This window comes from Paralichthys olivaceus, chromosome 17 (assembly GCF_024713975.1).
Source record: "Paralichthys olivaceus isolate ysfri-2021 chromosome 17, ASM2471397v2, whole genome shotgun sequence".
In the NCBI taxonomy this organism is placed as follows: Eukaryota; Metazoa; Chordata; class Actinopteri; order Pleuronectiformes; family Paralichthyidae; genus Paralichthys; species Paralichthys olivaceus.
This window is the reverse complement of record NC_091109.1, coordinates 4,063,936-4,089,249: the sequence shown is the minus strand read 5'-3', so window position 1 is coordinate 4,089,249 and position 25,314 is coordinate 4,063,936. Positions and strand designations below refer to the sequence as shown.

At 46.1% G+C, this 25,314-nt stretch overlaps 1 protein-coding gene across 2 annotated transcripts; it reads left to right on the top strand.

The window, feature by feature from the left end:
- Positions 1-72: 72 nt before the first annotated feature.
- boc (BOC cell adhesion associated, oncogene regulated) lies at positions 73-25,242 on the top strand. 2 transcript variants are annotated; one of them, XM_069512900.1, is made up of 18 exons: positions 73-336; positions 12,358-12,486; positions 12,955-13,227; positions 16,615-16,761; positions 18,053-18,196; positions 18,555-18,848; positions 19,984-20,256; positions 20,338-20,606; positions 20,696-20,861; positions 21,303-21,371; positions 21,650-21,859; positions 22,184-22,359; positions 22,589-22,811; positions 22,909-23,094; positions 23,186-23,397; positions 23,488-23,576; positions 23,809-23,963; positions 24,182-25,242. In XM_069512900.1, the coding sequence occupies exons 2-18, from the start codon at positions 12,375-12,377 to the stop codon at positions 24,352-24,354; spliced, it is 3,171 nt and encodes a 1,056-aa protein (XP_069369001.1). In that variant the 5' UTR covers positions 73-336; positions 12,358-12,374; the 3' UTR covers positions 24,355-25,242. The 2 variants fall into 2 exon arrangements, with proteins under 2 accessions (XP_069369001.1, XP_069369000.1); XM_069512899.1 differs by lacking the exon at positions 73-336 and adding an exon at positions 5,680-5,796.
- Positions 25,243-25,314: the final 72 nt, after the last annotated feature.

Genomic DNA, 25,314 nt, shown 5'->3' with positions numbered 1-25,314 from the left:
CCGGGGATTTTGGGAGCCAGTCAGTCCCCATTGTTCAGATCCCTCCTCCTGCTTGGGAAGTGGGAGGACCCGAAAAGGCGTCGCAAAAGGGAGAATTGTTTGAGAGCTCAGTCATCCAAAAACGGCCTTTCAATGTGAGAACTTGGGGGAGCCGAGGAGAAAATGTCGGTGGCATCGCAGTAAATTACCAAAAAAAGCAGCGAGGCTTTTTTAAGAGGGAAACGAGAAGTTAAAAACTGTTGCTGCTTTTGTTTTGGGACTAAAACTCGGCGCAGAGGAGAGGAAGGAGGCCGGGAGGAGATCGGGTGGCTACAGCGAGGTGCGAGCAGCTTTTTGGTGAGTTTTATCCCTTCATGCGCTCCGTGTTTTTGCGCTGCTACCTCCACTATCAGCGTGTGTATTCAACTTTTACCAACACGTATGCGCGTGTGTGCGTGTTTGCAGTCTCACGGGAGTCTCCGCCAACTTTTACGATCCTTAATTTGCGGGAAAAGTTGCGATTTTGCTGTCAAATAACGACTTCGTGCTGCTGATAGCTACATTTGTGGTTGTCTCAACTTCGCTTATTGATTCACACAAACTTTACTACGAGCTATCCACGCCACGGATCATCTTTACTTGAATGGATGAGCGCGTGTTTGCTTTATCGGTCTGTGGAGTCGGTTTAAAGTAAGAAAAGTGAACTTTACGCACGGACTTAGCCTGTTGTTGATGGGTCGAGCTCCGCGTCCCGTAGTCTCCCAAACACTTTCCTCAGTTTTCCGCTTTTGTTTGTGATCATCTACAACACGATACACGCGTGAGGGTGAGGATCAGTGTTTTGTGACACGTTGCAGAGATTCACGGTTGTGTTTTGGGACGTTTGTGCGTATTTTCGGGGTGAAAGTGTGTCTGCGCTTTGCAGGCCGCAGCCTATAGTCGGTTCCCATAGGGTAACAGAAAACAGACACGGTGAAGCTCTGCCAGATTTACCCCCATGTTATCATATGAGAGTGCAGCAGTGGAGCTGTGCATCAGGAGGCTCCCGAGCGCTGTCCTCAAATCATGTCAGCTGGACGGAAAAGCTGCAACAATGCACATTATATTAAGAGAAGTGTTGTTTTCATTTGAGCAATCAGTTTACCAATGATGCATCTGCAAATGAAGATTGTAACAGATCCAGATCACATCCTGTTAACTTCATCCTCATCATCCTGTTGTCATGGAACAACAACTCTACCTGTGCGCATTTTGTCTCCTCCACTCTTACACCAAACCCCTGTCCTCAGAATAAGTGAAGCCTCCATTAAAGTGACATCTGCCCATGCAGCGCAGCATCCAGGACAGACCCGCCTCATATCACCCCCTCATTCAAGGTCTGCTTTAATGAGAAAATGTTTGTTTAATCCTCACCGGCCCTGCTAATGAGTGTTGGCCGGGGTGTCAGTCACCGTGGGGGCCCGGTGGAGACACAGAGGACACGCAGGAGCAGGAGGAGGTGGTGGAGGTCTGCAGGAACAGCCGCGGGGGCTCAAGTTTCCAACCCCAGGTGTCGTTTTGTTATTTGGATTACATGAAGCCTCCTGCGCCTCGCATGGAGGAACCTCGGGCGATCCAGTGACAGACATGGCATCTGACAAGAGCGGCCGATTGTTCCCACTGAATCAATGTCACTTGGATTAAAAGTCGAAACGAATGGCCTGGCCTCCTCCAATTAGGCGCACAGCTTATGAGGGAATTAATTGGTCTCAGTAAAAAACAAAAAACAGAGAAGGAGCCTCTTGTTGGTTTGGTTGTTGTTGTTGATCATCTCTGGCAGTCGGGAGGATGAAAGTTGAACTAATTGATTTCAGTCTGATTATCTGCCTGTTTCTCACACTGCCACGGTCCCTTTGATTGATTATGTCATGGATGAAAAAACATAATTATGAGTTCATCATCAATTTGACAGCAGCCATGTACCTGTCACAGTGTAATCACATTCATCTCATCCTCCTGTCACAACATAGGGGTTAAAATACAAGAGCGCAGATTGAATTCATATCGGCACATCATATATACACTTTAAGTCCCCCTCTATACTGTAGCACCATTGTTTTATTAATTCAGCTTGTGAAATTGAATGAAAAGCTCTCAGTCTGCAGTCCACTGCCAAAATATGAGTTATTGCTGGGAAGTACGGAAGTGGTACTGTTGATACTCCTTCAAACCAAAGCTTGAGCCAAAAGCGATTAATCTGCAACTTTTTTGCAGTCACGCAAGTCATTTTCAGGCCAACATCCCATAATTCCAGCCTCACAAATGTAAGAATTCACCTTTTTTGGTCATGTGTGATAGAAAACTGAATATATTTGATTCTTTTCTGATATGTATGGTAACAAACTGAATATATTTGGGTTCGGAAACATGGTGTTTTTAATATATTGACATTTCTGAAGTGACAAAGATGATCGTCAATAATTTTATATTTGCACATGGACTACTATAAAGTAGATTAAATCCATTAATGAATATTACAGGTGAAATCCCTATAGCTCTGTTATAGTATAGGCTATTATGTTCTTCTATACAGGCTATTGTCATGAATGAAACCTTGAATGAAACTATTTTAAGCAAGAGAAATACTTTTGAGGTGTATAAAAGTCCTGAAAACGTGCACACCCGCAGGTTCAGGATTCTAATCTAACTTCATCGTCTTCTACATACATGCTGATGTCTGTTACCAGGTAGAACTTTACAGTGAAGCCTGATCTTGAAACTTAATTTGGTTGATTATTGGTTTCCTGCCAAACAGACGTGTAGTGGAGACTAGTTTTCTGCTTATTTGGCCAAAATCTGGTGGATAGATTTTCATCTAGTCCATAGGAGCTGAGTTTTCGTATGTGTGTCTCCTTGTAAAGAGAAGTTACTGTGTGGATTTAGGTGTGCAGCCAATAGCAATAGTTTCCTGCTCATATATAACGTTTGACTCTGCCATGTTGAGGTATGATGTCAGATATGAGTGGAAGGATAGGATTTAACTTGCCTCTCCAGGAGGTAAATCAGAGCCTTACGGTGGAGATGGATTTCTCGATGCATTTTGACAGAATAAACAGCCAGCGGTTTTATCATGGACTGCTGCTACTGCTCCGATCTCATGTTTGTGAGCGGAGAGTTTTGACTGCGGTGTGGAAAGTTGCAGCGTTGTTGTTCTAAAGGGTGTAGCATCGGTGTAAATTGACAAAGGAGAAAAAAAGATCCTTCCTGAGGGCATGCTTTCATCTCTGTGACAGCTGGTACACTCCTGCAGCCATAACGGCTTTTAGGCAGAATATGTGAGCCTTTACTGCAAGTGTGTGTGTAGGTTTTTGTGCGTGTGAGTGACAGTTCTTGTCCGATTGGGATTATCTTTGCACAGGAATGTATTGCTTGTCATTTTGGCCCTTAAAGGCTCACCTGCATGATCGTTTTAGGATTACTGAGAGGAAAAAAAGAGGAAAAGAGCATTTGTATGAGAGTTTACATCTTTTTATAATACCAGAATTATTCTGGATTATTCTACTTGTCATAAACTAGCAGGGAAAACACACTCATGGCCAAATAAGTCTGCCTCATTTCCCAGAGCTGGACATTATTGGCCTGTTGACATACGGTGCATTAGTCCTCCGGTGCTGACAGATTGGAGGCTCGGGTACGGGCCGTTGCGCCCCCGGGAGGGTTCCTGTGTCCAGTCAGACATTGGATAACCAGAGAGGGACACCTGGACCGGCAGGTGGCCGGGGTCCAAACCCCTCCCCTGGGGCTGCATACCTCTCTGCTCATGATCTTCCCTGTCAGCCAGGACCACAGAGAGAGGGAGGAATGTAAGGTTTGAAAAAAAAAAGGGGGGGAATAGTTAAGGAGAAAGTTCTGACGGGGAGTTGGATAGGGTGATTATTTAGTACCCTTCCAATAACACAGCTTAGTTTGTGTCATAAATATAATCAGGCTTCCACCTGATGGCTGGTTATTGATCGTCCACGTTCTTTAAAACCTGTTGAGTCGATTAGTTCCACCACTTAAAATAAAAGTGAAGAAGCTCTTGAATGATAATGAAGTTTCCCCAACCACGCTCTCACACACACACTCTCTCTCTCTCTCTTTGACACAGGCACACATGCAAACACAAACACACACACACATTGTGAGTGTGGTGTGAGTGCTGTTAGATCATTGATCAATTCCAGACTCTGAGAAGCTGAGTGTGTCTGTGTGTGTGTAGACAAATAGTCCTGTGTGTGCAAAGCAGATATTTGGACAAAGATTAGAGAGCTGTTATTACGAGCCAAAAGCAACCCAGACACTCCAGTAGATCATTCACACACAGGCATGAGGTTGCACCCTGACTGCTCCATTTAAGCCCCCATCACACACTTACTCTTTATTTGCCTCTAACACACACACACACCCGGCTTAATTTGGTGTATTCTGAGTCTACAGGTCAGGTGTTGTGCACAGATTACAACCTGAAGCCCGCACGCATTTCCATCCTTTCACATGCTGCAACTTAAATTAAAAAGATGCACAACTGCGTGTCGTGTTCCCGTCTGGAGCATGTGTGAACGAAACAATAAAAGCATCAGGAAGACAAAAAAAGAAAAGAACCTGGCTCGTGTTCCAGCGCTTGATCCAATAATCAGTTTTAAAGTGTTGCCCCAGAGAGAAGAAACTCATCATCGAAGAATGTCAAACTGGCAGGAGAAGACATGATTCAACAGAATAAATCACTGGGCACCAGATTAGTTAGTTATTGGGCCCCTGAGGTTATCACAGCTGGAATTTTCCATTTGACAGCTCTCGTCTCTGTGTGTCCAAATCGTGTGGTTGTGAAATTTTCATGTAATGATATTTCGGGGCTCTCTCTGCCGTAGGATAATGCACATCCGAGACTTTGAGTGACGGGACAAATGGTAGCTGTGCTTGACCACATCTCTCTCTCTCTCTCTCTCTCTCTCTCTCTCTCTCTCTCACACACGCACAAAAATCCATCCTCTGAAACTGAGAGCTCTCTTTGAACCGAGCCTCCTCCAGCTGTTTCTCCTCTTTAAGAAACTCCTTTCATACGCAGCGGATTTTTACTGTATAACCGTGGAGCAGGAGTCAAAAGTCGGCCCGCAACATCTTGAACGCAGTGGACGGCCCACACCCTCGCTTTGCTGTTCAATTTCCTGCCCCTCTCTGTTTTCTAATTCCTACGCTCATATCTGTTTTTCCTATAACTTTCCCCCTCCGGTCATTTTTTATGACTCCACGGCCTTTCTCCATTCCATCTCCTCCTCCTCCTGCCTTATCTCGATTTCCTAAAGCCTCCTCATATCTGTTTTTCATATAATATTTCACCCGCTCTGCTTTTCTCTTCCGTCCTTCATCTCCCACTGAGAGTTGTTGGGCCAGACAGTCCCTCTCTCTCTCTCTCTCTCTCCTTCTCCCTCCCTCATTTTTTTCCCTCCTGCTGAATAATGGGGAGAAATTGCTCTTGATTTATAATTGGTTCCATTCACTCTGATGCATGAGCTGCCAAAGGAGTTCGGGGGCCCCTTTCACAACCCCCGCCCCCTCCTCCACCCACCCCCTTAAACCCTCCCCACCCACCCCCAAAAACGACGCAGGAACACACAGGGAGCGGGGGGCTGCACATGCACGTACAGCCATGAAACTCCCTGTATGTGACTCGTGCATGCGTGTGTGTAGTTTGTCTTTTCGGGTCGTGGATAAGTGGTAGCCTGTTTTTTTTTTTTCTCGCATGTTGACGTTTGGTATTGGAAAAACTTCCTGAGGTCTGCATATTTATGTGCCTCTGTGAGTATACTTTTACCATGTAATAGGAGTTTGTGTGATTGCTTGCTTATGTGTCATCAAGTGTGTGTGTGTGCAGAGAGGGAGATGAACACGAGCAGGGAAAGAATGGTTGTGGGTAACTGAAATATGTAACTGCATGTGCGTGTGTTTTTGCATGTGTGTGTGAGATGAGTACTGTGAAATCGTGCGTGCGTGCGTGTGTGTACAGTGATGTTTGAATATGTCGGTATAGTACATTCACACAAGCACTCGTACACTGCGTCTATGGGCAGCACCTTTTCTATGAGAACTGGGATCGAACTGCCGACCTTCTGGTTAGAGGACAACCCACTCTATCCCCTTACAAAAATGTGGAGCTACTCAGTTCATGTTTACTTAATTAATCTATTCTCAAAACATGAGGATCATATATACAGTTTCTAATGCTCTGGTAAAGTTAGTTTAATTTATATCTTATTCATGTTATTTTTATCTGTAGCCAACAAGCTAGACTGCAGCTAGTTAGCTATCCTTTCCATCTTTTCTTCTGTCTGGCTATCCTCTTCCTCTTTTCCTTTTTCTATCCATCTTTTCTTCCTCTTTCCCTCTTAGTAATTTGTCTGTTGTCTCTTCTTTCCTTCCAAATATGGTGGGGTCCAAAATCTGAGACCACTTTCCTCATTGGTGTCCTCCCCTTTTCTTTATTTCCTTCCATATCCACCTTTCCTTATGTCAATTTTCCTTCTTCTATTATCCAGCTTACATTCCTTCTATTCATCCAACCATCTTCTGTCATTCACCCTTCCTTTCTTTCCTTCCTTCTTCCACCCTCTGTTCTTTTCTTCTTTTGATCATCCATCCATCCATCCATCCTTCTATTGACTCATTGCTTCTAGGTATATTCATTCTTTCCATCCTTGTCACTGCCCCTCTTCCTCCCTTCCTTCCTCCCTTCCTTCCCTTCCTTCCTTCCCTCCCTTCCTTCCTTCCCTCCCTTCCTCTGATGCAATTGTCTAGTACCTCCATCACTCTGTCGTCCATCTCTTTGGATTAAACTTCCCCTGAAGCTGCGGTGATGTGATCCTGTTCCCATGGCCCCGGTGGGCACACTGGCATCCCACACCAGTCAGCGGTATGTGTGTGTGTGTGTGCTTGTGTGTGTGTTCGCCGTGGCACCATAATTAGCTCTCCGTGGTTAATTCAGCTTCGTTATCTAAATTATGCAAATGCTGCGGTGCCTAATTGATTAGAACGCCCCCCTTCTTTCCATTGCAGGGTCTTTCCAGATCCCTCTCGTTAATCCTCGGCGCTCTGTAGCTCGTTAGTGTCGGTATCGGGGGGGCAAAGGAGGGGTTGGACGAGCATATAGCTCGTTAATACTTTGTGAAGCGTGTGTGTGTTATGAAGGAGGAGGGGGTAAATTCTCAGCCTCGTTAGGGATGCTTAGATGCTTTTGATGTGTAATTTTATGGCATGAGAACGAGCGATGTCTCGAGTGGAGGATTTGGACCGGTTCTCTTTCCACCTGTTGGACAGATCTTTCATGCCAAGATAAGACTCCAGAAGGATCTCATCTCGTCCGAGAGAGCTCGTCCGTGGGGAGCGGAGCGATGGATGGGAATAGATTAGGAATTTCATCTTTGCCAAGTTTTTATACAACAAAGAAGAGTGGATGTTCTGCACGTCAGTTTGAGCTCTCTCTCGAACTTTGAAGAAGAGAAGCCTTTACGTTCTGTAAAAATAGAATCTCTAAATGTACTTCTTAGTTTTAATGCAGGGAAACAAGTCAGATATGACAGATTTAAACTTTAAACTTACCAACATGTCATGATAAGGCCCTCTATTCAATTTTTCACCCCCTATCTTTTAAAATCGGCCAGGTCATCTATGTATTATTGGAGTTTGACTCTTGAGTGACATAGCTGATATAAAACAAACTTGACATGTGTACAATTAAGTTCTGAAACAATTCATTGATTCAAAAATACAATTAAATCATCATAGATTGAAATGACTATTGAAATTGAACAATCAAGCATTTGAAGTTGAGATTTGAGAAAAACAAAGTTTTACTATTTATTTAAAAATAAATATACAGACCAAACAATGATTTGAATAATGAAAACATAATTTTCTGCCCTTGATTATCATGTTGCCGTGTTGTTGCTCTTTCCCTACGTGATGGTCTGCTGGTAAAGCGGGTGTGTTCCTGTTTTGTTAAGCAATCTCAGGGACCCTCCTCGTCTTCCGCCAGCGCTCGGCACAGGCCCCGGGCCGGAGCGAGAGGCCAGCAAACAGATTGACAGAGTGAGGGGAAAATATGTTGGGACATTCAGTGACGCTCTCACACACGCTCTCTCAAACACACCCTCTCATTGACGAGGCCCTGCTCTCTCCTCCTGCTCGCCTGCCAGTTGACATCCTCTCTATTAATTTGAGTCGCCACTCTGCTTTCTCAGCCAACCTCTCCCCCCCACCCCTCACCCCCCTACTCTGACCATAAACCCCCATCACCCATCTCACATCAATCCCCGCCTCCCTCCAAAACTCTCCATATACTACTCTCAAACCTCTTGGTCATTGAGCCCCCTCCTCCGCCTCTTTGGTCATTGAGCAAGGCCCATCAGCTCTTCCCCGGGCCCTTCAGAGTAGCGTCTCCCCTTTCTCCCGGGGTCCACGGGGTCTTTGTCCGTGCACCGGCTCACTGCTTTACAATGACTCTCCACTCTATTAAGGTGCGTTCTGCCTGTTAGCGTCGCCAGGGGCAACTGGCCTCCCGCATGGCAGCTATGCAGCATGGCATTGTGGGCCGCGGACTCGAGCGGGGCAGTTGAACCCCCGGCACTCCTCACACTTGACACCGCATGTGTTTATCTAAAGGGGGGCTTTGTGGTGTTTGGAGAACCTCGATGGAAGAGGGGTGGGGGGGACACGGGGTGTAAAAAGACGTAAAACTGGGGAAGGAGGGGAAGGGGGGGGGGGGGACTTTCGGGAGGTGATAAATATTCAACAGCTCAGCTCCTCAGAAGGAGTTACTATCCTGCAGCCCCTCCACCACCTCCTCCCCTCCCGTGTGTCCTCTCCATGCCAGAAAGCAGATGGAATGTGAGAGCTCAGGGAGGAGGCTCCAGTCTGGTTTTATCCAATTAGCAGGGTTGTCAAAATGAATTTATCCACGGAGGCAGGAGGACAATGGGACCGGCAGTGGCCCGGCAGAACAGGGGCCCCGGTGTCTTTACTTAGCACGCTCACAATGAACTTCTGTCAAGTGACTCTCCACCACAGAGACATATAAGGCACTTGGATACCTACACTCAGGATGCATGTCTTCACACACACACCCACACCATCACAGCCAAAAAAAACCTTGTACTCTCTACTGTAATCTACTGTACGCCGAAGCTGTTGCACATGAATTCACACACAGACACCTGTGGGCAGAGCTGTTTTTTACCCCTTTGACTTTGCTTCAATTCAACTTATTCAAAACAAGTTAAAGTCAAGTCTTAAGTCCCTGAGGGGAGGGACGAGTTTCTACAAGCAGAACACGAGTCAGGATGCTCTCTGGTCTCTCAGTGGTGACCACTGAAATGAGCCGTTGACCATTTTCTTGTGTTTACAGTCGAGATCCATATTTAAACCTTTTGCCTCTCAATACTGACACCTTAAGTCATGGTGTGTGAACTCCAATCTAATACCAAATCTTTTTTACATATTTAAATTTTGCTCCTCAGTGCATGGAACTTATTCTGTCATTTTAAAAATCAACGAACAAAATAAGTAGACTATCGTTACTGACCGACTCTGATCTTAAGAATCAGCTGCCTCTTTTTATGTAATTTGATGATGTCGTGAAACAGCGTGGGATCATGGGAGTTGTCTTCGCCTTTTCTCATTCTGTGCATTTGCAGTTTACTTGGAGCGACGTAACATGTAGCAAACGTAATGGATAAGTACAAGACAACATGATGTATAACATAGGTCCAGTAGTTTCTACACATTTTAATAAAGAATTGCTACATTTTATATATTTGAACACAAAACTTGGATCAGACATTAAAAGTCAACTTTCAGCAGCAACAGACGCATTTCATTTGATACCAAAGTAAAATGAAATGTCTTTTGGGAGTCTCCAACATTTTTGCAGAACCAGTTCTTCTGTACACTCATCATACTTCTGCACTGGAATTGACAGATTGGAAGAATTCACACAGTTCTCCTCAAAGAACTGTCACTGAAGTATGTTTTAATACCACCGCTGCTCACACAGCGTTTGCCATTCCGTGCTTTTCATTATTGGTGTCTCTCTCTCACACACGCACACACACTCACAATTTCTCGGTCCTTAATTTAGTGGAGCTGTCTGTGTTTATGCTCTGGTTTTTATCAGTCTCGCTGATGCGTAGGAGGCTCCTCTGTCTTTCTCTCTCTCTCTCTCTCTCTCTCTCTCTCTCTCTCTGCCTGTAGCGTCTCTGCGATGGATGGATGGAAAATGTTGGACGTGGATGTCAGGCCAACTGTTCATCTTGTGGAAGGGTATCTGCTAAGCAAACACAGGACCCAGTTGACTAATGAATCAGACAGACATGCTTGGAGGAGTAAGGCTTTTCTTGGTGGGGGGGCGATGATGTACGCGGGGCCATCTCATGTTGCTCTTACAACAAAGCTCTATCTGTGTGTCCGTCTTGCTGCTTTTATTCTGAAGGGACAGGTAAGAGGTCTGGAGGCTGAGGAAGCGTGTCCCGTTGCACGTCCAGTTGGCAGACTCACTGGTGTGGTTTACGGTTAGCGACCCTCGCCGTTGGGACAGGTGCTCGATACAGATGTACGTCTTTAATGGGCAGCTGTCCTGGGTTGTGTCCATACAGCGAGCGGCCACAGAAGCCACAGGCCTTCACCTATGCTCACTCCTCGTCCCCACAGTAGCTCGCTGTTTGTTTACCGAGTCCGCCCACTACTGATGGCCCACTCTGAGGAGACCAGTGAGTAAATGAAACTGAACATGTATGTAGTGCTACGACTAAGGATTGATGTCTGCCTCAACCTTCGAGTTCACAGTGTTGTTCAAATGGCTGATAACTTTCCCAAAGCAAAGATATAAACCTTACAGAACTGAGAAAAGCAGCAATTCCCTGCTTGACTTTTTTTGCTTAAAGCTGTAATATTCTAAATTAACAATCATGTGTATGTGAAAGAGGTCACTCGCTAGTGGTGGAGACTCAAACTGAGCTAACAGGAGAGTGAATATCGGACTAAGGTGTGCCAGGTGACAACGGACACGAATCCAAATGAAGCTCCTTTTGTGCTTAAAGGTGAAATCCATGTTGTGTTTTCACTGCTCCCTACTGGCACAAATAAACAGTTGATGAATAAATAAAATGACCAAATGATTAATTGACTAATCGTTAGCCCTAATCCAGGTTGTTTTAACAAGTTGGCAAAATTAGTCTATGATTTTTTTTATACACCTCAGGGATGTCCAAAGAAAACGGAGCAGGGTAACGCGTGGCCTCGTTTGTGTCGTTAACAGCTGCTTTTCCATCAGCACACCGCTTTGCTCATTTTCACTAAATGTGCCAGGCTGCTAAACTGCTGCCATTAGATGATGAAGGTGCGCTGTAAGAGTTTCCATCCTCTTACTGTCCTGCTTTGGCCCCCAGTGTGTGTGAGTCCCTCGTCTCTGGGCTTCATTAATCATCACCCTGCCATAATAAGATCGGAAAAATATATATGAGAAAGTTGTGCGCCGCTTCCATTTTCACTGTAGCGACCCAGGGCGGTTTGTGCCCTTGGTGTGTGTGCATGTTCAGCGACATGTACTGTATGTATGTGAGAGAGAGAGGGAGGGTGGGAGAGGTTCAGTTCTGCAGGACCACCCTCCTCATTCTGACGGGAAGTTGTTAGTTTAACCTGACAGGAAAGAATTCGGGAAACTTGGCAGCAAACGACAAGGGAGAGAGAAAAGCTCCTCTCTCTGCATTAACTGTTAATAGACTGACCATCATCTCCATATTCATAAGAGTCCGCCTCTCCTCCACATCTCCTCCACCTCTCCTCCACTTCTCCTCCACCTCTCCTCCTGCACGTTGCTGTGATGTATATATTTCCCCCTCCCCTGCCTGTCTTTAGTTGCTCTTTGTCCCGACTCTTTAATGCAACCTGTGTGTTTTCCCTTCCTCCTTCCTGGACCCTCTACCTGTATCGGTTACACCTGAGCGGGAAGGTGGAGGGGTCGGGTTACGGCCCGCAGAATGAGGGCGCCCCTTTGATGGATGCAGGGCTGGATGGGTGCGGGTGCAGGCGGAGGAGATGGGGTCAGCGGTGCGATGGGGGCTGACAGAAAAGAAGGCTTTATTTGTATCTAGAGTTTGGCTGCTGAGGGTGCTGCCGAGTGCGCCGCCTTGCCTGGGTTGTGTTTCGTTAATGGCTGCCTGTGTTTGTGTGTGTGTGTGTGTATACAACTAAGATAGAGGCAGAGAGGGACGGTGTTATGTATGAAATCAAGACTCAATGTTTATATATATTCCGTGTGCATCAGGCCTGTAAATGACTCTAACCTTCTCCCGTGTGTGTGTGTTTCAGGGGGTAGTGTATGGAAGATGTTTGGAACGAGAGACTGGACTCCGTGGATGAAAAAGAGAAGGGCTCCAGTGTTGTGTGCTCTGGGTGCAGTACTACTGTGCTGCCTACAGAGCAGTGCCTCCGTCTCCGGTGAGTAGATATGAAACAAGATGTTGAAAAAACTGGATCTCAGAGAAAAAGCCTTCATTTGTTTGCACGGAACATATTACAGGCTCAGTGCATGAATGCCTTTACATTAGTTTTTCCAAACACCTGGTACAGGATCAATCGTGCCAGGGATAAAAACACTGTTGCTCACAGGAAGAGAATGTTCAATGTGTCTGTCAGCAGCAACAGCAGTTAGTTTGAAATTTATCTGCAGCAGAAGGTAGTTTGCAATAAGCTGCATTAGCCACCACGGGTGAACTGAAAACTGAAAGATGTAGATCTGCAGTAATTGCCCCATTAATTGATAAGTTAATTAAAAGAACCATTGCAACTGCTTTGATGATTAATGATTACTAAAAATAAATAAGTACATTTGGTTCCAGGTTCTTAAAAGTGATTTGTCTTTTTCTTTAGGTGTATGTAATAGTGTGACAATGTCTCTTTCTTCAGATGAGGTCCCCGTCTTCACCGAAGAGCCCATGTCCGTGGTGCAGAAGTTGGGCGGCAGCGTGAACCTCCGCTGCGCCGCCCGACCGGCCACAGCCAACATCAGCTGGCGCCTCAACGGGCAGGAGCTAGTGGACGGGGATGTTGGTGTCGTGCTCGGCCCCGTCGGCCTGTTCATCCCCGCCCTCTCAAACCTGACGCTGGGTCGGTACCAGTGTGTGGCCAGCACCGGCGCTGGGGCCCTGGCCAGTGTGCCTGCTAACGTCACCGCTGCCAGTGAGTAACCGCCCACACAAAGCTGCGGCAACAGACACACAAACACACAGGCCCTCATGCTGGCCCCTTTTTTGGTTTGTCAGAATGTCTTTGACTTAATTTTCTCAAAGTAAAACAAAAACAGTGAAGAGGCGGTGTTTGTTTCTTTAAAAACAACAAACCTCGTACTTTTCCACTGATGGTTACAAAGGTCCAGCGACAGTTTCTGTGCTGATGATGGAAAACTGTTGCACATCATTGATCCGTGCTATAACTGAGTTTTCAGACAGTATTTATTCATTCCAGGTTTCGACAACATCTGCTGTATCATCTTGATCTCATGGAGTTAAAGTGAATTATTCTCTACGCTGACATTTTTAGTGCTTTGCTGCTCTTGAGTGTGTGTTGTTATATTTGATATGCATCATGGGACCTGAAGCTGTGTAACCTGAGCCAGAGGAATGGAGGGGACCCAGGGGCTGGGGCCAGTCAGCGCAGCGAGAAGGGACCACAGCTCAGCCTGGGGGCCCCCTCCTTACCTCCACTGGCCCCTTTTCTCCCCACAACACCGCATTCCTCTCCGCAGGCCCCGACAGCAGGGCTCGCCAGAAATTATGGCCCCGTAATTGGGTAGAGGGTTGGGGGAAGATGTTGGGGCGGGGGTGGACAGAGGATATGGGTGTGTGCCTGACCAAAACACACGGTTAGTTTAAAAAACAGCAGCCCTGTTAACTGTATTGTTTTACATCTAGGGTTCTGATGTATGAGGCTGTGTTTGAGGCCAGTCGAGACAAGATGAGACGTGATGTCACATTCTCCTGTTTCCTTGAAGCACCTCTATAACGTGACACGAGCTCGCATTTCTCTTCCCCTCGCACATTTTTCACTCCGCACCCTGTCACTTTCTCTCCCCTTCCCTCCTTTCATTATCAGTCACTCTCCTTCCTCTTTTGTTTTCCTCGCATCCCTCTCTAATTTTTCCCCTCACTTCTGCTGAGTGACGTTTTGTCAAGTGGTGATCCGAGACACGTTAAAAAAGTTATTGATGGCTCCAGTAGTGGATGAAACCTGTTGCAATAACCACATGTGGAGTCAGACTGGTCGCCCTGCCTCCCCCTCCCAAAAAAAATTTCTTTAATTTAATAACGGCTTCTCCTCGGCCACCCCCAAACCGCCTAAGGAATTGCTCCATGGGGAGTGTGTACGTGCCTGCCTTTCCACATGAGCCCTCTTAGTTGCGTGCACATGTTTTTTGTGATGAGAAGAGGTTGATTCCAGGCCCTCCATGCTATCCGCCTCTGAAGAATCACTGCTTTTTTGGCACGGGTTAAAAGCTCCTCACGAGCATTTTTGCACAGACAATCATCCTCCCCTCTTTTCTTTTAGCTGCAGAAGACGCAGACATGTATCTGCACAACGTGAGCGTTTGCACAAACACGTTATAATTCAGATGCACAACACGCGGGCCTCCTACTACTACACATTAAGATGATGAATGCACTGTCTCTCTAGAACTATTTCAAAGTCGGCCGTGCCAAACAGCGCTGGTGCGGGAGGTCTGCAGCACTTTATGAATACCATCAATCGTCCATTCCTGCAGGATGAACACTCACACACACACAAATGGATGTGCATGCATGCGCACACACCTGAGAGGCACATATGCGGGGTTGTTCCTGTTAAGAATGCAGGGTAATGCAGTGTGTGTGGGTGGGGGGGTTGAAAGGTGGATGGGATGGATGGATACATGGAAAGGGGGGAGGTAGAGGGGGAAGGTGGCTGTAAAAACAGCACCTGATTGATTTAGCAAATGGAGCGCCACATGGCCTTGACATTTTTTTCCCTCTAACACACACACACACACACACACACACACACACACACACACAACTCTTAAGTTGACATGTCCTGGCTGGGATTCTCATCTTTCAGAGTAAGAGCTGAAACAGAGACTGAGACGGTGAGTGTCTGGACCCTGATACCTCTGCCCCCTCCCGTCCCTCCAGACACAGGGACGGATCTAGGACGCATGGTGAATAAATCAAGCGTCCCGCTGAGACGCTGTTTGCTCAGCTCTTTGAGTAAATCACGGCGACGTCGCTATCAGCAGATACCGTGGCCTTAACCAAACTTTGCTTATTGAATTAGAGCCGTATTCAAAGTCTCCTCAGCTGTGCGTGTGTGTACCAGCAGCTCAGACTTTCTGCCAGAGAGCGCGGCCGGTCCAAGAAAAACACACCGGTTTTAGCACCTCTGGAAAGAATGGAGCAAGACGCCGTGTTTGTTAAGAATAAATCAACAACGGCCTGCTGGATGTTTAATTGAGTTCCTGGAGAAGTTTTATTTATCTTTCATTTCACTGCTGGACGCCATCATGACAAATTTCTCCAGTTGTTAGGCTACTTTCTTTTTCCTCTCTGTCTGCTCCCTTTCCTTTTTTTTTCTTCCTCTCAGTCTCTGTTATTTTCCTTCTGCTTCAAATCTCTAAAATGGCAGCATGTCCCCCACTAAGTTTTTGAAGGGTTTGTCCTTTTTTCCTCTTGCCGTTTCCTCCCCGAACGCAAACTGGATATCTTTCTCTGAAACTTTATCGGACGAACACCTCTCACCTTTGACCCCTCTGTGGCCAGGCCCCAGGGCCGCTCAGGTGGGGGTTTAAGGAGGTCAGAGGTCAGATGGATGTCTGTGGCTTGCAGACTGCGTGTCTGTGGGACACAGTTACAACACATGGCCCCAGTAATCTCACTCCTCCGTTTCCCACAGTCTCGAGCGGCTCCAGTCGCAGTATAATGTTGGACAGGATTAACTACACCCACTCGAATGTTACAGACACCACTCTCGGGCGTTTCGGCCTCATCTGAAGTGACATGGAATGAATAAAACAGAAAATGAACTGGTGTGAAAATGTTTTCAGTCAGATCCAGTGAGATGAGCAGTGGGAAAGAAATGAGACTAAATGGAGGTAGAGGAGGTTTTTACTTCAGAGCAACCTCAACAGAGAATTTGTGGGAATGTGGTTATGAACGATGGGGTTGATGTGAAGGACACTCAGTTATTACAGTTTATTATTACAGCTCAGAATATTGTTGTCTTCTTCTTAAGGTGTGTACATGTGTAGTTAGATCTGATTCACATGCAGGTTTAGGATTAGAGAACCTATGTAAGGTAAAATCTGTCAAATCCAGATATATCAGCCACTAATTTAATAACTGAATAAAAATTGGCAGTGATTCCTTCGACATCATTATCAAACTGAATGCACATCTGCGACTCTTTAAACATGAGCGCCGATATCACCATGTCTGTGAAAGTTCTCATACTGGCTCCTATGTCAGTCACGCTCTTCTTTGGATGAATGTGAAACTGTTGTGCCGCTCTGACTTCCTCTCTTTCCCGTGTGTTTTCCAGAGCTGCGCGACTTCGAGCCTGACGACCAGCAGGAGATCGAGGTGGACGAGGGCAACACGGCTGTGATCGAATGCCACCTGCCTGAGAGCCAGCCCAAAGCTCAGGTCCGCTACAGCGTCAAGCAGGAGTGGCTGGAAACGTCCAAAGGTACCCGAGCTGCTTTGTCTCATCAGGATCTCCCATGATCACCCTCTGTCTCTCTCCCTGCTTCCCTCTCCATTCCCATACAATCTTTATAATTTCCCAGAATGCTATAATCCTGCTATCTGGCCCATTATAACTCAGTGATAAGGGTATTTATCTCCAGTGATGAAACATGGGAATGCGGCTGTTTATTTTTTTAAACTATTTAGTTCTAAGTTGGCTGGAAGAGAAGAAAAGCTCCTGTGGTTTGTGTCTGGTATGTTGATGATGCCTGCGAGCTGTAGGTACTGATATCTGCAGCTTATCTCCGAGGAAATGAAGACCACATTGACAAGCGTTCAACAACCGCTGACGCTCGGGCTTCAAGGATCCACCTTGTGGCCGCTGGCGACGGTGCAGACATGCTGTAGAATGGCACATAGGAATCACGTTACAGTGTTTCACAATGTGGACTTCACTTTTCTGTGGTTGCCATTTGTCTCAGTTGTATCCCTTTATTTTCTTACATTTACTATCTCCAGTATCTTTGCAGCAAAGTTTAGGAATAAGTTCAAAACACGTATTATTGTCAGCAACAGTATTTCTATTCTAACACGTTCTCCTCTGTGAATCCTCCGGACAGCATTGCACATTTGATCTCCAGTGTGTACAAAATGTTTCTCTCTTAAACTCTGACATATGTACGTTGTGCAAATGTGTGGCTCGGGCTGCAGTTTTCTTTTTAACGTCTGCTTCTTTGATTTTGAATAGTTTTAAATGGCAAAACAAATGCACACACAAAGGCAAAAGCATTACAGCAAACAATAGCAAAGCAATAAAGAGGAAAAGAAAGAAAGAAGAAAAACAATCAGGCTGTAATTTGTTGTCCAAGCCGACGGAGCCTGAGAAAAAATGAGCTTAGCCTTCCCTGAACTTGAGAGACATTCTGTTTTCTGTGTCCGAACAGAGCCTGATGTTTTCCCTGACTACAGTCACATGCTGCGTTTAAAAAATCAAGTAGAAAGTCTAGCCAACAACCCGACCCAAACCATGATAGCATTTCAAAATTTCTGTCCAAGCCTGGGCCAGGTCCCAGCCACATAACCCCAGTGTCCCCTGGCCTGAGTCCAGGCTGAGACCTTAACTACACGTCACATCTCTCTCCCTTCTGAAAGGTTATTTATCAAATAAGTTTTGAATCTTTGTCTTCAAGCTATTAAAAGCAGTAACTCCCCCTACAGAATGTAAGGGATTCATTTATTGGATTATTTGGATTTAACAGCCCTTTTGACTTTAGTTTTTTCTTTTCCTGCAGGGAACTACCTCATCATGCCGTCAGGGAACCTGCAGATAGCCAACGCCACGCAGGACGACGAGGGGCCATATAAGTGTGCTGCGTACAACCCCGTCACTCAGGAAGTCAAAACATCCACCTCTGCTGACCGGCTGCGCATCCGACGTGAGTCTCCATCTCTGAAACTCATGTTAAGAAAGAACAGCAAAGGTTTTTATTGTTAATATAAGGAAAATGTAATTAGATGTTGTACTGAAATATCCTCTATGACAGAAAAAATCTTGTAGCTGTAGGAACATGTGGTGCACATGTGTCTTACTGCAGTTGTGTGACTTTTATCGTCCGATCTTGCCTGAATACATTTAGTCGCACGAGATAAAGAACAGAGTCAACTGATGAAAGTTTATTTTCTTTGTGTTCTAGATATGCTTTAATCAACAGCAGGTTTACAAGCACTTCAAAGAAATGGAGATCCAGAGTTTTGCATCACATTCACATCACAGACTCTCTTCTTCTCTTCCAGGCTCCACGTCAGAAGCCGCTCGGATCATTTATCCGCCGGCGTCTCGCTCCATCATGGTGACCAAAGGCCAGCGGCTGGTGCTGGAGTGTGTCGCCAGTGGCATCCCTACCCCGCAGGTCACATGGGCAAAAGATGGGCAGGACCTGCGTTTCCATAACAACACACGCTTCCTGCTCAGCAACCTGCTGATCGATGCAGTAGACGAGGGTGACTCGGGAACCTACATCTGCCGGGCGGACAACGGCATCGGCTCAGCGAGCTCTGCAACGGTGCTCTACGACGTCCAAGTGTTTGGTGAGGGAGCTAAAAGTTGTGTAGCGTGTTCAGTGTTTTGTATCATTGTGGGATTTTTTGTTTATAATTGTTGGAAAAAAAAATAGATTTGTCATGTACGTCGCTGCGAAGTAATGAACACCAGGAAAATGTCTTTGTTTACAGCACATCGACACAGAAATCACCAAAACATCTCAAGTCTTTGTCTTTCCAAGTTGACATCTTCATCTGCGTCTTCTTCGTCTCTGGCTCCTCTTTTTTTCGTCCTGGTTGATATTTGTATTCTTCCAGTTTTGCGTCTGTTGCATCCACTCATCGGCTGTGAATTTTTCGCCATTTTTTCTATCAGGCTGGCAGGAAAAGTTCCAAACAATGTTCAGAGCATCTTACTCAGATATTTGCCGTCTCACATGCAGCCCCTGCGGATAACTTCAGGAAAATGTGCAGATTTCAGTGCACGTCTGAAAGCAGCTTTAGTGAATGGAGTTTGTTCATGGACTTTTTAATTTTCCTGGTCTGAGTTTTGTCTGTTATGGATTTAATAGTTAGACTGACTCCTGTTTGGCGGACAGAGAAGACAGGGGGGTCTGTATGTGTGCGTGCACCCGTGTGTGAGGAGCCTGGGTGGAGAGGTGGTTGAGACAGAGCTTGCTATTCTACAGCACCACTTGATTGCAAAGTTATGGATGACTGTTTTTACAGTGATTTTGTGTGTGTGTGTGTGTTGTGGGCTTATTTCCCTGCAGCTGGCTCTAATTAAAGCCAGATAGCTGCAGAAGCTGTAATGAGCTCTGTCTTTCCCTTATTCACAAGCAGCCAACCATCAACTAGCTGGCCTGGCTCTCCATAACCCCCCCCCCCCAGTCCTATAGCCTGCACACACACGTGCACGGTTGTGATTTTACTCACACACACGCATGCTCGTACACATGTGACATTGTCAGAAATGAAATGATTAAACAGAAATGAATTGTTGAAGTTATTTAACAAGCAAAAATACCAAACATTTATTTTGCTTTCAGCCTTTAATAGAAACCACAGATATCTTGTTGGTGGTTTTGAATCTATTCAGACCAAACAAGTAATTTGAAGACATCGACTCAGCCTCCTCCCTCTGTTTCTGTCTCTGACTCCATTTCCCCGCTCGCTCCCACAGAGCCTCCGCATGTGACGGTCGAGCTGCAGCAGCCGGAGGTCGTGTACGGCGAGACCGTCCGCATCACCTGTCAGGCCCGCGGCAAGCCCACGCCGGCAGTGATGTGGCTCCACAATGCTCGGCCCCTCGCCCCGTCTACCCGCCATCGCCTCACCCCGCGGATGTTGCGTGTCTTCAACGTGGGCCCTCAGGATGACGGGCTGTACCAGTGCATGGCGGAGAACGGGGTGGGCAGCTCGCAGGCATCTGCTCGCCTCATCACAGTATCAACTGGTAGGTCACGCAGTTTCCCCATTTGTCAGCGATTTAATTGTATTTCACAGCCGGTGATTAAGATTGATTCTGTCTTTAAAGGGATTCCAGCCAGAGGGAAGTTGCCCTCAATCTATCGGCCGCTCAGCCCAGACAAGGTGCTGAGGGAGCAGCCACCGGTGAGGCCCGGGGCCACAGGGGCCATGTTGCCTCTGGATTGCTCCGAGCTGCCGGGACAGATCCTTCCTGCAGATGCCCCCGTCATCCTCAGCCAGCCTCGCACAGGCAAGGCCGACTATTACGAACTGACCTGGAGGCCGCGGCATGAGAGAGGAGCCCCGGTGCTGGAGTACATGGTCAAATTCAGAAAGGTACAACAAGGGATACTGTGACATTCTCAAATAATACTAATTGAAGTTTTAGTCTCTTCATACTCAAACCTGCACATTTTCTGTGTCAGGTGGGAGACCCTCTAGCAGAGTGGACCTCCAGCGGCATCTCTGGCTCCCTCCATAAGCTGACCCTGGCTAAGCTGCAGCCGGACAGCCTATATGAGGTGGAGATGGCTGCCAAGAACTGTGCGGGTCTGGGACAGCCTGCTATGATGACGTTCAGGACCGGCAAAGGTACGTCACTGTCAGAGCAGAGTTTCTAGCAATAACGGTACCATCAGTGGGCCCCTTTATAGTGTCTGACATGTTCTTGATTATGATGTACAGCAACACTGTACTGTAAACTACTGTAAAGATACTTTATTTACTTCACAGTACTATTTATTCCTGTTGAGCAAGGTTTGATTGAAAGCTACAGTTCCCAGCAGATATAGAAAACTTTTTTTTTTTGCAGGGATAAATTCATGAGTCATTTTTAAGGATTTATGTTTTCTGTGGGAACAAATTAAGTTCCCTGTGTGTCACAGTCGGTCGGAAAGTATTGACAGACAGGGTTTTGGTCAAATCATGGCATTTGTGGGCAAAAACAAAAGTACAGAGTGTCACCAGTCTTTTTAAACATGAGTCAGACTGTCTTTTCTTTCTTAAACTGTGATGTGACTGTTGATTTTCTAGTGTCCCTCGGTCGGAGAGGTCAGAATGATCCACCGAAAACTCCAGCCGTTCCTTCCCCCAGTCTCTCTCGTAAGTGTCCTGCAGCTGCTCCTGTGGCAAAGTCTCCTCTGATTAACAAAACTAACGACCACACTTACTCCTGCTGTCATAACTGTGACTGAAAACCGCTTAACGTTCTCCTTTTGACTAACACCAACATTTCTCAACTTCTCTTTCCTCTCTGTCACTGGAGGATGAGCTCCCAGTAAGTTTGACTGTGGTGTGTTTTGTCGTAATTACAGAAAGTTGTCTGTGAGTTTTATGTAGTTTGTCGTCCTCCATCTGACACTGCTCCTCCTCCTCTGCAGCTCCCGAGGCCCCCGACAAGCCCACGGTCTCCACGGCAACAGAAACGTCCGCATATGTGACTTGGATTCCTCGCGGTAATCGCGGCTTCCCCATCCAGTCATTTCGGGTGGAGTACAAGAAGGTGAAGAAGGCCGGAGAGGACTGGGTGACGGCGGTGGAAAACATCCCTCCGTCGCGGCTCTCTGTGGAGATCACGGGCCTGGAGAAAGGTCGGTCCGCCGTCACATGCACCCAAAACACTGCTCTTATTCACAGACTCAGTGGAGCTGTCATTACGTGTAATTACGATGATGATGTCCTGCATCATCACATTCCCACGCCCTGTAAATTCATCAGCATAATGAATGTTGTTAGAGCCATTTCTGTAATTGCTGCCATCAATCAAAGCCACAACTGAATCACATTTGCTCCAAGAAGGAAAACCGAGTAATGTGAAAACAAACATCATTAGTCAGCGCACAATATATAACTCCATTCAGTGCAGCTCGCTGCCCCCAGAGGCAGATTATTGATGGTTATCTGTCTCCCTGCAGGTACGTCTTATAAGTTTCGCGTTGTGGCAGTGAACGTGATCGGTTCCAGTCCTCCCAGTGCTGCCTCGAAGGCGTACACTGTGGTGGGTGGGAGAACCCACGAACGTCCCGTGGATGGACCCTACATCACCTACAACGAAGCCATCAATGAGACGGCCATCATTCTCAAATGGACGGTGAGTCAAGAGAAGTGCAAAAAAAATAAGTGTGTTCTCGTTTACCGTCAGTTTGGGTGAGAATTGAAGTGGGTTTTTTCTGGAGAAATCAGAAAATGGCCTTAAGTGTGATGATATGTTTATGCAGCATGTGTGTTTTATCATGGGTGAAGGGTCGGGGTCCGTGCAGGACTTTTTAGCCTGATCCTTTAAAAAAAAAAAGTAACATGAATATATTTTCTCTCAACAGTACACTCCTGTAAACAACACGCCGATCTACGGCTTCTACATATACTACCGGCCCACAGACAGCGACAACGACAGTGACTACAAGAAGGACGTGGTGGAGGGAGATAAATACTGGCACTCCATCACTGACCTGCAGCCGGAGACCGCTTACGACATCAAGATGCAGAGCTTTAATGAGAAGGGCGAGAGCGAGTTTGGGAACGTGGTGATCCTTGAAACAAAGGGTGAGGTCGTTGTGCTGATTCGAATTTGACCGAACAGTCATACAGTCCGTATTAGACGGTCCTGTTGACGTTTTCTCTCCACGTTTTGTCTGCTCAGCTCGTCCCAATCACCAGCGGCCTGATCCACCACAGGACCCAGACGCAGGTTTGGAGCTCCCCAGTGGACTGGTGCCTCGGCCTGGCGACCTCCCCTACCTCATAGTGTGCATCGTCCTGGGAACCTTCATCTTAATCATCGTTGCCTTCATCCTCTTCTGCCTGTGGAGGGCTTGGGCCAAACAGAGTGAGTGGCCCCTCGCAGCCCCTCGAGTCTCTGCAGGAATTCACGTCTCTGCCTCTTTATCCGTGTAATTCTCCTTTTGTGCTTATTTCAGAGCAAACGTCCGACTTGTGTTTCCCCGCTGTGACCACCCCTGTGTCGTCATGTCAGTACACCATGGTGCCTCTTCAGGGACTCGCCCTGGTTGGCCACTGCCCGCTAGACGCCCACATGACGGCTCCACATGGCATCTACCCCGCTAACGGAGAATACACTCCGAATGGAAAACCTCATGACCCAACACACTGTCTGCCAGGACTGCAGCAGGTACAAAAACACAGTCGATTCAGGTTGTTAAAAAGCAGTTTATTTCATATCAGCATTGAATAATGAAGTCAGTGCTCTTGTTCTTTGCAGAATGATGTGGATTGTGATATGGAGTGCGACACTTTGTTGCCACAGACGGTGTCAAATGGACACATGCCCGTCTACCACTACTCCACCAGGTACGTTTATGTAAAAAACTCTTACTGTAGGATAACAGGAAATCAGGCAAATAATGTTTTACATATATTCTGTTGGTTTTTCATATTTGATTTTAGTTTATTTTTTATTTAAACTGGAGCCAAAAAAACATTTTATCATTGATTAGTCTATCATTATGAATTATCAATAATTTGTTGTCATTATTTTACTTGGCCTCGATGTAAACCGTACTTTGTTCCTCATCTTCTTCAGTGGTTCAGATCATCATGAACAGACGTGCTGTTCTCCAGACGACTCCACTCTTCAGCTCCTCAACTCTTCTCATCAACACCTCGGTTCGCTGGAGGCCGGAGGAGACTGCAGCTTCTGTGTTGGGGATAAAGTGGAGGACGACGCCATCACTCAAAGTACATGTGAAGTCTTTCATCAATATCTGCTGAACTGACGTTAACTAATACTCCTTCCTATTAATAGTTAGACTAATCAGGAAGTGGTTTTCGAATACTTAATAATAATACTAATACTATAATAATATTGTCTTTTTAAACAAGTATGTTTCCTTTTAAAAGAAACACCCTACCCTTACATTATCTGACCGGTGCTCTTCACCTCTCTCTTCCCACAGAGTCGCCGTCTTTCCCTCTTTTATCTCTAGAAGACGAGGGAATTTTCACCACACCCTCGTCGGCGGCCACGACGCCGCAGTCGCAAGACGCGGGAACGATACAGGAAGTGAGCATCCTCCCGAATGAAGCGACACCGGAGGACGAAGGGAGCGACAACACGACAGATGCATGATAGACTGTTTTAAAGAAGCAGAAGAAAACAAGAGAGAATATTTATTTTTGTATCACAGATATTTATATATTTATGTGTTTGTACATAACTGTCTGATTATACTGTATATAAGGTTATTTTCATATTGAAAAAGACTCTTTATTTGTTTGCCCCCCTTCTCACTCCGTCACGGACTAAGGGATGTGACGCTGTCTGCGTTTCCTGAGGAGGGAAATAAGATGTCAGACGATTGGCTGCTTCGTTTCAGTCCAGCACTTCCTGTCCAGACCCTCCTCACATCATTCCTCATAGGCCTCCATCCTCAGTGGACCTTAGGTGCTTAGCTTTACGTGCAACAGAGACAAAGGGACCATTGAAACCAGTCTGATGCCGTGTGACATCATGAGGTGCTTCTCCGCTGTTGCTTTATCACGTCCTCAAGAAACATTTTGTATAGCAGTAACACAAACGTATTTTACGCATCGTTCATCATTAACAAACTATTAACATGTGTATGCAACATAAATCATTGTGTTTCAGTAGTGTACAAGAGATTATATATTGTATGTTATTTATTTTTTTATTCTGTCACTGAATGGGAGAGATTCTGGAATATATCTTTAAACTCAGTCGTTGATAAGCTGAACGTTACACTGCGACCACTTCTGTTTACTCATTCGCTGGTTACCAAATGTCAGCCAGGTGAGGGCGCTGTGACAGGTGTGTGTCAGTATTATTATTCTTCCTCCCTCACAGGTCGGTGTATTAAGTATTAAGTCTTTACCAGAGACGTCTGCAGTCGAAATGAAGGAGATCCCGAATCTACACTCCCCGTTTTTAAAATATAGCAGTTTTATGGTTGCACATGCTGGAGCACTATTGCATGTAAATAAAAGCTTATGAAATTGATCCGTGTGCTTGGTGTATCTGTCTACGGCATGTGACATGTTCCCATATAGAATTATGAAAGAGAAAAGTGTT

Bases quoted from the DNA above. Each gene is read 5' to 3' on its own strand.
- boc (XM_069512899.1), top strand. The intron at 12,487-12,954 runs GTGAGTAGATAT...CTCTTTCTTCAG, and splicing joins GAGCAGTGCCTCCGTCTCCG to ATGAGGTCCCCGTCTTCACC. The intron at 21,860-22,183 runs GTCGGTCCGCCG...GTCTCCCTGCAG, and splicing joins GATCACGGGCCTGGAGAAAG to GTACGTCTTATAAGTTTCGC.